At 31.1% G+C, this 12,106-nt stretch overlaps 1 protein-coding gene across 1 annotated transcript in view; it reads right to left on the bottom strand.

Annotated features, from left to right (window-relative positions):
- Window positions 1-12,106, bottom strand: part of LOC132738074 (nuclear anchorage protein 1-like) — a 163,264-nt gene that overhangs the window by 93,953 nt on the left and 57,205 nt on the right. The window contains exons 10-16 of the mRNA XM_060725500.1: window positions 11,917-12,036; window positions 10,970-11,219; window positions 8,294-8,326; window positions 6,309-6,479; window positions 2,971-3,044; window positions 2,405-2,561; window positions 1,471-1,683 (exon numbers count right to left, since the gene is read on the bottom strand). Of these exons, the coding sequence (XP_060581483.1) occupies window positions 1,471-1,683; window positions 2,405-2,561; window positions 2,971-3,044; window positions 6,309-6,479; window positions 8,294-8,326; window positions 10,970-11,219; window positions 11,917-12,036 (1,018 nt within the window). The remainder of the gene's footprint in view (window positions 1-1,470; window positions 1,684-2,404; window positions 2,562-2,970; window positions 3,045-6,308; window positions 6,480-8,293; window positions 8,327-10,969; window positions 11,220-11,916; window positions 12,037-12,106) is intronic.

Below are 12,106 nucleotides of genomic sequence, written 5' to 3'. Positions count from 1 at the left end.
GTCTATTTACTGGTACCTTTCAAAGATTTTGATACAATCAGGAAATAAAGAGAGAGAGAGTTTCACTAGATAAAACAGCCATTATAAAGTGAGAGTTGCATCATAATATGAAGACAGGGCCCTGGAGGGAACTTTATCTATGCTAGGGAGTCAGGCAATGCTCTAATTAATGACTTGTACAATATTATCATGTGTGTACCACATGTGCTAGGTCATAAACTTACACCAATTAAAGAAAAAAATATATGGGTAATTACATTTAAAATGCATGACTAATCAAACTGCAAATATTTCACATTTAATATCATCTTGTGATAGTACTAAAAAATTTTAATCTGTTATAAATAGGAAGATGAAAATTTTATCTTTTTTCACTACATCTTTCGTGAGCAATTTTGCTGCATAAAATTGCATGATATATGATACAGTCATAAACAACATCAACAGTTATTTTATAATGCTGAGTAATACTTCATCTATACAATAATACGGGTAAAATTTTCTGTATAGAATAACAGTCGGTGAAACAGCAATATTTTGATAATAAACAAAGTCAAGTTTGAGCAATCCAAATTTAAAGCCTTTCAAAGTTTTTGATAAAGGAATCGATAGAAAAGTGTAATTTAAAGCAATAAGTGTGTCATGACATGTCTGTTTCATGACATCTGTAAGAGAAGCTTAAATTGCTTTTCAATCAATCAGACAGACAGACAGACATATACTTTATTTACAATCAGGTTCTACAGTACATTCTTTTTTTTTTGACAAATGTAGTATGACAGTTTGCATGCAGATTATGGTATGAATATAAATTGTGGAAAAAAGGTTTTTACTAGTTGTTTTTTTTTCCCAAAGGATACAGTTTGAAAATATATACATATATCCGATGGTCATCAAACAAATCTCAAATTATACATTCACTTTAGCATCAAATCTGATGAGATGATACAATTTTGATCAATGTGCTTATACAGTGAAACATGATAATCATGATGGAAATGATACTTGTGAGGAAACTGATGATAATGTTAATGATAATTGACAGAATATTGGCAATGATGATTTATATGTCATAACCATGAAAGTGACTGAAGAAAATCTTTAAAAGATTTTTCTTTGCAATTTCTTCAACCAATCATAACAATGCAGAGGCACAAAAATAAATTCTCAGAAATATATTTTCTCTGCATAACTTATCTTTCCAGAATGCTTCATTCATTCATTCATTTATTCATTCATGAAATCTATCAATCAAAAGATCAATCACTCAACAAACCTATTGATGTACCAAAATTTACTCACTCATTAATATGTATGGTAAACACATCATAAAAACACTACCCTTTCATCCACTCACAAACTTATTGACAATATAGGACAATACTTGCCCTAAAAATTAGCCAATCATTAATTCACGTTGTCCTTTTTTTTAACTGAAAAAAAAAAGTAAAATTTAATTTTCTGACATACCTGTTTGGGATTGAACTTTAGACTGGAACTCAGCCATCTGGTTCTCATACTGCTGCTGAATCTGTGCCATCTCCTCCTGTAGCTTGCTGACCTCCTCCGACTGCGAGGCCATAACCTCGGCCCTCACTGACAGCATCTGCTCGTACTCGCCGAGCATCTTTGCTCTCAGAGCAGATATTTCCTCAACCTGTTTGTCAAGAGACTTCTGTGCATCTAAAACAGGAACAAGAAAATATCAATTGTGAGGAGTAACATATACATTATAACCCTTAAGACTGCTGGCACCTACAGAATCTAGCTATGCCACCCAAACAGACCACGATCAGTCGGCACATCCATGCCATCTAATCCCTGGTCTGCGCTGTTCACTATTCAGTCAGTTCATGTTTTAGAATTTTCATAAAAATGATGAATGGTTTTGACAAGTTTAATAAATGGACAAGTCCATTTAAGATATTTAGTGAGAAAAGGGATAACTAACTACTAGTTTAAGTCCAGAAAATGTTCATTCTAATTAAATAACTTTATCAAGAATGTACATAATTTGACAACTTAACGTATGTTATAATTTATTTATGTAACTGTTTCATTCATAATATATAGTAAATATTCATGACTTTTTTTCCTGTTTGGTCGAGTGAACTTCACACCAACACTGGAAAGGTCATATGGTGACTTTCCAGCTTTAATGGTGGAAGAAGACCTCAGGCAGAAACCGTCAACTGAGTAAATCCACCAATGTTCCATAAGCTAGCTGAATAGCTTTCTAACATAAAAGAATCCAAAGTCCCTGGCAGGATTCAAACCCACAGTGATGAGAGCTAGTGGTTTGAAGTGAACAAACTTTACCACACAGCCACAGACACACATATTCAAGACCTTATTTCTGAGGTATTACTTTAGAAAATCTAGAAAAACACTTTAAACAACTTACCTTCTGCCCTAGACAGAACACCTTGTTTCTCCGCTACATGTTTGTACTCGGATCTAGTTACAGGTGCCGAGGCCACGCTGGCAGTTTCCACACCGTCAGTCTGTGAATCTTGTGAGTGACGGTGAGTAACAGATGTATCCACGTCTGCCTCAATGTTCTACAAGAACAAAACAAATGGTGATCAAAACTTCCCATGTTAACATATGATATATCTAAGACCATAAATATAGCGGAAATTAAATAAATACAAAGAAAAGTGACAGGAAATTGTCACAAAATCAGATTTTCAAACAAATTTATATTAAATCATTTGAAAACAACAACACTAAAGAGCAATTACTCTGCCAAAAATAATTAAATTACAAAATCCTGTCATATTATAGTGAGACTGGGCACTTGATAACAATCTTTCTGTGACAATTTCGTTGAAATCCCTTGAGTAATGAAGGAGGAGTTTTGCACGGAAAATGCATGTCCAACGACGTGCACCATTGTAGTTATCACAGTTCTGCATTCAAAAGGAAATAAAAAAGTGTAAAATTTGAAATGAAAGTAGAAGTACAAACCTGTATAATTTGACGGTGTTCCTCTGTTAATTTCTTGTTTAATTGGGAAATAAATGTTTCACTGTCTTCTTTGCCTGAAACATAAATTTTGATTTTTTTTAAAATATAAACTTTTATATGTCCTGAATATTTCTATGACAGAAAACCAACATGTCATGCATTTCAAAGATCAAGAAAGGTATAGACTAAGATAAGATGTCATCCGAAATGAAAAATAATATGTTATGCACATTTCAAAGAAATTTGCATTACTGTAAAATCATAGAATTTTGATTTGAAGTTTTCCAAAACTGAAAATATGTAGTGTCCATATAATTTAGGGATACAACTTTTTATACAGTAAAAAGAAAAGCAAAGTATTGTATTTATAGCTATATTCGTTATTGGAGAATTTATTTTTGTAGTGAAAAACAAATCAACCAAAAATTGTTCTTCACAAATAACGTTGATTTTACAGTAATTTTTGAATAATTGAGAAAGATAAAAGGCGAGGTCGCCAGAGAATTGCATGCATGTGAAACTAATGAGACTTGGAACTAGAATTTCAAACTATACCAGTAAACTAACACATGTGTCTCTTACAAAACAGATGTTACTATCTGCATAAAAAATAAAACACCAATGTCTGCAAAACTCATCTAGATTGTATGCATGATATAAAAGTTCAAAGGTTAAAAATATACTAAAATAACTCTCCTTTCCTCGGATAAAGTGAGATTTTATTTTCTCTCAATGGAATATTCCTAGTTTAAACAGATTCAATTATTCTTTGTAGTTGTATTATATAATCATTTTAAAGTCTGCTTCAAAAAATAAGTGAGGAAACATGGTTGTGGCCCCTGCCAGGCTCATATTCAGGATCAACCACTAGGTCATCACTCTTTATTAAACCAATTTGTATGTTAATTTTATACAAGTAGGCATGGGTTTTATTATACATGCTATCTGGTAGCTGGGTAAAAGCACCTGCAACATGTTAATAGCATGATAATTTCTTTACTCCTTTCAGATTGGTACTCAACTTCCTATATTATATCCTCATACTTCTAAAAATGACCAAACTTCTTTCAGATAGGATGAAACCCTTGTATTTCCGTACAACAAACTCTCAATAATATCTCAAATTTCAGCCTGATCGCAGCAACTGAATCAACCCATGTAACCAGTACAGACCAAGCCAACACATCTATGCAGTCTGATCATGATCTGCACTGTGCTATTCAGTCATTACTTTTATAATATTAGAAATTTTCCCTAAAAATGATGAATGGTTTTGTCCAGATTAAAAGATGGACAAGTCCATTTAAGATTGAGTGTGGTAAGGGTTAAAGACTCGATGAAATAATCTATCACTCAAACACTTTGGGCATGAACTGACTAGTCTATTTGTAAATCATACATACAGAATTTTAAAGTCTTCAGTTTGGCTTCATATATAATCTATATATTTACATACATACAGATAAATCAGTTCAGATAGCTTTCTATTTTTTCAACACCCGCAGTGTTTTCTTTTTATCTAACTATTCAAAGATATCCGGCCACATTTCTTCCTACTCAATGAAGAAACTCCCCTCCAAAAATAAAGAAATATTAAAGCATATACATTTGACATAAAGCTTTAGCATTTGTAACTAAGGCTTAATAAAAGTAATAAAGCACTTTTTTCAATATTAAATAATGGAATTTAATGAAAATTTTCAGCTAAAATGCTTTAGTCACGATATATATTTACATGTAAATTTCCCATGTCCCCTCCCACATGGAAAAATATTTTTTTTAAAACATCACTTACTAGTATTGCAGAAAACTCAGGAAAGAATAGTTTAATTCTTATAAATGATGTCTTTTTCTAACTAAACATACCTCACTTTGAGAACTTTCCTAAGATTTAATATTAGTATACCTAATCTTAGCTTTAGAACAATGCTAACATGTAAATGTAATTATCAATTAACTTTCACCAAACTAAATACACCAAAATTTTCCGAGGAATATCTGAACTTTGACTCATTTTATATGGTAAAATAAAAACAGAAAAATAAATCTATCTTTTACATAGTATAATAAATAATTATCTTAACTTAGTGAAAAACAAACTGAAAGGCTATTAACTTTAATTTCTTCTTGCCTGAAAAAGTCATGACAATAAAAGTTTACAGCCACAACTCATCCCACTCCACTGTATAGAAAATATGATATATTAGACATGTGCAAATTGCTACCTGCAGAGTGCAAGATTAAATATACATGTACATATCATATATCAATATTATAAATCTAAGTATTATACATTTGTTCATTAAATTGTGTTACAATATTATTTCACTTTGTTTCTATGCATTACATTGTAGATAACCTGGGAAAATCACAAATACTGTTTGCATAATACTGTACAGAAGTAGAATTAAGGCTCTTTCCCTACCTACAAACTATTGAAAATTCAAATTTAATTTTGGAAATTCCTTAAAATTGTGAAGATTTTCCTAATCTGCTAAACTTTTTGTCTTTACATGACAAACCCTATTTATATCTGTATTTTCATCTGGAAAAAAAGAGTGAATTTTCTGACAAATTGTAAAAAGGTAAAATAAATCACTGACCTATGTTCTTTGATTTGAAAATGCAAGTATACATTATCTCTTAGATCTCACTGATTATCAAGACACACTGAATGTTTAATTGAATCTTGAAATGCACACTGATATCTCCAAAATGTTATAATTTATATTACTTGTTGGTGTTAAGTTACATGTAAAATTTTGAATTTTACAAAGTACATGTACAGCACATGTAATACTATTTTCCAGCAAATGTTTCACTTAAAACTGCTGGTACCTCTATTTCTGAGGTTACTTTATACTTTTATTTATTTTTGTAAACTCTGTAAGAAACCAAGATACATTAAAGGTGCTTTCTTAAACTGTTAAACAAGTAAACTTTGCAAACTGCAAATTTTTTTTTCTGACCAATAAACAGTTTACATGCATCCTCTAATTTCTTCCTTTATAAAAAGAAACAAAAATTATATGCTGCATCACCGAGCACATAAGATTATAGAAACCCTTTTCATTCTGATTTCTGGCCTTAAATTTTTATCCAAGCCTCACATTTTCTGCAGAAAAATTGAATAAATATGAAATAAATAGTCAGTCAAGTCTAGTGTATAATCAAATTCATATAACATGTTAAAAGTTTAATGCAAAGGCATTCATTTTGGTGGATATTTGTCATTGACAGTAAGTCAAGTCTGTCACCTGTAAATTTTGCAGATAATAATTATAAGCACACAAATTTCTAAAAATACAGATTTTGTGGTCAGATGATAATTTTCTTACCAGAAGCTAACATTTCAATGACAACAGGTGGCGTTGTTGTCCCCGATGATCCGGTATCGGAGAATATTTCAACTGGAATTTCGCTAAGTGCTCGCACATTTTCTGTTGGAGGTATGCTACTTTCAATGAAAATGGAATCTCGCCTGATAGGTGCATTACCCATTTTAAATTCTTACTCCCAAAAAATTTTTTAACAAATAAACTTCTCCGAATTAAGCCATAACATAAATTTCAATTATTCTATATTGTAAGGTTAAAAGTTGTCACAACCAAATTTTAATTTCCTCATTTACTATTGTTGTCTGTCCTATCCATACATAATCCTTTTATCAAAACTGACTTTTTCTTAGATTCCTACAATTCTTTTAAGAATTACACAATAACATGACTTGATAATAGCTTCTGGCAAAGAAAAAAGTTGTTTCATCCTTACAGGCTCAATGTTAAGTTAAATATGAATCTTGTTTATTTCAAGTTTCATCTTTAAACTTTACAAATAGTCAAATAAACAGTGCAGAACAAATGTATATATTACTTACATCAAATCAAATATACGTCATTTATCAAAACATTTACCTTTTAGACGTAAAGCTTCACTTATTTTCTATTCAACATGTATTGCTTTAACTTTCTATACATAATGTGACAAGAAATCCAAATCAAGTCAAAATATTATTTTTACTTTCATAAGGTTATTTTTCTAAACGTTGAAATTAAAAGATGTTTTCGTTCAGGGAATTAATCTAGCAAAAAAGATTTGGCACTTTTCCTGCATAATGGCCATTACCAGTTAAGAGCCATACAATAACATGTACCAGCTATGTTTACATTAAAGATACAACTGTATGACATCAAATGTTATAATATTTCTGACTCTTTTAAATTACAAAATTGCGTCTTAGCATTTTTAGCCTGCTATACATTCAATTACACCACCCTTACTATAAAGTAGCTGTGTCATAACTAGGACTGTCATTGAATTATCTAATATCAGTATATCATTAATATTCAACTTTTATTTCTTCACTAAGAATATCTCTACAATTTACAACTCAATGGTCCCTCAGTGTCTTGCACAAATACCTCTATATTTTGTCTGAAGAGAAAGTCTCATCTCTTCCTGTTTCTTTGAAAAGCTAAATTTAATTTTGAGAGGTGAGCCAGACATTGTAACATGAAAATATAACTTCTTATAGTTATAATTTCATGTTTTATTTGTGATTATTAAAACAAGCATGTATAACACCATGATGACAGTTTATAACATACATTTGTATTACTGTATTTAAGCTAATTAATTTGATACATCAATAAATCATCTATATTCAGCTCTCAATAGAGCAAAGCATAATTTTCCATCAATGACAGCCCCAGTCATATCATGTCCACATTCATTACAAAAATCTTTATTAAATTAAAAACTGATTATACAGAAAAGCGCATGTCATTTCATTATTTTTAACCTTCAATAACTTCCCAGATACCACGAAGCACCTTTAATGAATCTCTAGCTTAACTTTAATGCTGTCCTGTAGGCAAGTATAGTTTCATATATACAAGTTCAATATATCCCTTTACAAATCTAATTTTGTAATTAAAATAAGATCCAGATACATACATTCTATGATGAGAGCATTCAATGGAAATGACAAATATACAGAATCTTAAACTTATCATTATTATATGGGACAGTTTTATTAACATAATCTTATTTCGTGTCATTGGCTTATCAAATTTTGAATTTTGAACTGTCCATTCTTAGTTGAAGGGTTTTTAATTCAAATAAGACTAAAGCAGCTAATTGCATATGTGGTCAACAGGCATGCTGACTGTCCGTCAGTTTGTCATCATAACATATTAAAGTCATTATCACACATAGCACCATAAAGGATTATACATTGAACTTGTATTAGCATAAGCTTTAGGTTAGTTGTATATATGTTGTTGTTCTTGCTTTATATTTTTCTTATTTTACATGTACTTACCAGCTGGAAGAATTGCTTCAACTGTCTGAATAACTGGTCACAAATGCACAGCAAAATAGAGTTATCATAAAGAAATACACGAATAACTTATTTGCTTTCAACATTAGTTTTGACAATTTAAACATACCTATTTCAGCTTGATTGAATATGTGATGAAATCTTAAAGCTTACTGATTGAACCACTCTTAATTAAGCTTCCTGACTTAATAACCTGTACTAGACTAGTGCCATAGGAGGAATCAGGGTCATGACCCGAGTAAAGCTCGGATCACTTGATTAGAAGCCAGACACCTTATCCACGAGGTCTACTTGTTGCCTCTTTACGATAAAAACTTCATCAATAGTCAGTATAATATATAGATTTTACCAGACTTGTATCTGAATAAAGGTCAACTCGGCCCTGAGTCATCTTGAGCCACTTACTCGGCACGGTCAACTTGGCCCATAGATATATATTACTGGTAATAGTTACTGTTATTATTTTCATATATATTTTTCAGCATTGCTTTCATTGTTAAATATCTTCATGTTTATGCTAATGGTTTTATTGATGGAAGTATGTGAATTTGTATAGAAAGGAAGAATTTGCAGTTTATATATGTATGTTTTGCTTATATTTCAGATATTTTTTTGTAGAAAATATTGTTCAAACAATATGCTGCTTACTTTTTTTCAGTTTCTAGTGATTGTAACTCTGAATAATTTTACATTTCAGCAATTCAGTTAATTTTCACTCATTGTGGTCATTTGTTCTTTAAAAAATCTCTAATACTTTTTAATCTAAATAAGAGGACTGACTTGAAGTTGACCCGGGCCTAGTTGACCCTTTACCCTTGTATTCCTGACAGAAGACAGGCTAGACAATATCAAGGTGAACCATTCATCAAGACATGGCTGACCATGAGTAAGGTCCAGATGGACTATGACTCCTGACTAGCCGGACCATGCATTAGTATCAAGTCTACCAAGAAAATTGGAACTTGAAAGCTTTTCAAAATAATATTGTTTTTGTAGAATTGTCCTATTTTTATCTAACTGAATTATTTCAGACTTGCTAAATATTTAAAATGTTAAATTATAGATAAAGTTTAACCCAGAGCGGTTGTTTGCAGAAGTGGATGTAAAAAATTCTTAAACACAAGTATGGCAGAATGGAGTAAGAGATAGGGGGGGGGGGTGTTACTGATGATGATGACAATGTCTTGCCATCTCAACAAATGTAAAGTATAGTGAGGTAAATGATTATTGCATAGTCTTTAAAATGCAAAGAAAGTATAGTCCAACTAATTGTACTGCGCGACGAGATATTGTGCTATTTTCGTGTCTGGGCAATATCTCGCCTCTAAAGCGTTAAAGCGAGATTCTGCCCCAGAACGAAAATATCTCAGAATCAAGCTTTGGCACGTCAATATATTTTGACTAAAAGAAAGTAATGCAATTATCATGTTCGTTTTCTTTTGTAGCAAGTTAAATTTGGACCTGCACTGTATCTGGTATTATGATACTCTTGTGTGTGCTTCTAAGTAATAGAAAGTGGTTGAACTTATTTTCGCATCTATATCAAACTGAACCACACCTAAGGGACAACCTGTCATAAGCGTGGCATTTAAATACTAAACACGTTATGGAGGGAAAATTTAAAGCGTACCCCACCCATCAGTTTTACCATTAAATCAATGACAAAATGAATTATTTTCAATGTAATCGGTAATTATTTATATACCACTAGTTAAAACTCACCTTGCACTTAGATTTTAATAATATTCATTACATGATCCACATTAAATTCAGCAATATATCCACTATTTCACGCTCTAATTTGTTTATGTTTATATTCTCCTTTTTGAAGAGTACTCTCCTTTTTGTCATGGAGGTCTCACATACCAAAAATACATCAACGTCGTAATATTATTGACATTAACGTTCAAAAAACAATAGAATATCTTAGTTATACAAGTTGTGAACTGAAAAATATTTTAATTGTTTTATTGTTTAAAAATGACAATTATTAAATCTAAGAAATTATTGTAATAATCATTTATTTAACACCTGACAAGACATTTTTTGTAGGATGAAAGGTATATTTAGGGAAAAAAATGAAGTTGAGCTTAACATTTTAAACAAAAGTTGTAAGAGAAAAGAAACGTTCATGAATTATATGAAACATAGTTATTGTCCCTGTTATAATTATATGAATTATGTTAATCTGAGTTACTGCCCCTGTAATATAAAATTTTTGAAAGCTGTATAAACAAGCTATATCATAGCTAATCCTTTCAATCTACAATAGTTTGGGACAGAAAAGAGCTGATAAATATGTACACGTATATACTTTGTATATTTGGCAAAAAGCAATAAAATAACTGGTGAACACTTCAAAAACACATACAGAAGCAAACTATAATAGTAGATTGATTATTAAACCACCACACATATATCATTAAATGAATTTCAATTATGTAAATCTCTATGCATGCACTATCTTTAAAGTATAATACTGTTTGTTAATAAACTCAAACTGGCCAAATCTGTTAACCAAAACAAAACAAACGAAAACACACACAAATTAATATCTGATTAAAATAATTTTACAACATTAGCATTCGTAAATTATGATCTAAAATGGCAAATGACATCTTTTCTTTCCACTATTTTTCAAGTATTCAAAGAACTCACCTATTGCGTGTCCGATTCTGGATTCCTTCAACTCTGCTTCATAATCTTGTTTAAGCTGTTCAAGTTTACTGCTGTACTCTTGTTCAATTCTGTTCAGTTCTTCTTTATGGTTTTTGTCCAGAGTTTCACGTAGATCTATCATGGCCACCTCATGAGACTGTGTCATTTCAGATTTCACAATCTCCATCTGACTGTTATAAATCTCCTCTAATGTGGAGCGCATGGACTTCACTTGCTCATCAACGTCGTCCTTGAAGAAAATTTAAAATCTTATTCATTATCACATGTATATAAATAAAAATAATACTGTTTATCACAATTAAATTAAAAAAATCTCAACATGGAATGAATTTTAAAATGGCAAAATGTAATTTTGTAAAATGTTTAGTAACCCATGTGCTATACATGTATATCATATTTCCTGACAAAGATTCTAAAGAACCGAAACCGGTAGAAAAAACCTAAACAAACATGTTGACATGTTGTACTTCTTCGTTTTCCTCTTATTTTGATGTATAATACAGTCATGTTTATGTAAATCAGAATGTATTGCCACATAACTGGATAAAACTGCCATCCTGTTTCAACCTGTTTTGAAGTAAATAAATTTTCTAATTTCTATGTGAGACTCTATTTGCTGTTCTGATTAACAAAGGCAGACTCTCCATATCTGTGTAATTTGTGGATTTGGCCTTCTTTGTGTTTGGAACATTGAAGGATTTCAATAATAAAATACATATGTTAATATTAAGCAGCTAGCAGCTTACAGTATTATACAGGAACTGGTCAGACTGTTAGTACTATGAGTTGAGATATTGTATTATTTTATCTATGTGTAATTTGTATTTATATCTCTAAAAGAGGAGCTGGTCTGGCATCCTATATTAGTGGCCTGGTACCATGTCACAGTTGTGCCATCACTGAAACAGTTCATAAAGAATACATACCACGTGTTGTCTGTGCATGTCCTCCAGCTGTGCCTGGTATTGTTCATCCATACTTGACACAAGAGAGTCTAGTTTGTCTTTCTGATCACCTGGTAAGCTGCGTCTTATTTCTTCCTTTACCTAGAGTAAAACACTCAATATCAATATTTACCTAGAGTAAAACACTCACATATCAATATTTACCTAGAGT

This window comes from Ruditapes philippinarum, unplaced genomic scaffold (genome assembly GCF_026571515.1).
Source record: "Ruditapes philippinarum isolate M1 unplaced genomic scaffold, ASM2657151v2 ctg1914_1_1_1_1, whole genome shotgun sequence".
Classification (NCBI taxonomy): domain Eukaryota; kingdom Metazoa; phylum Mollusca; class Bivalvia; order Venerida; family Veneridae; genus Ruditapes; species Ruditapes philippinarum.
The sequence above is the reverse complement of the archived record's forward strand: the minus strand, read 5'-3'. Positions and strand labels throughout refer to the sequence as shown.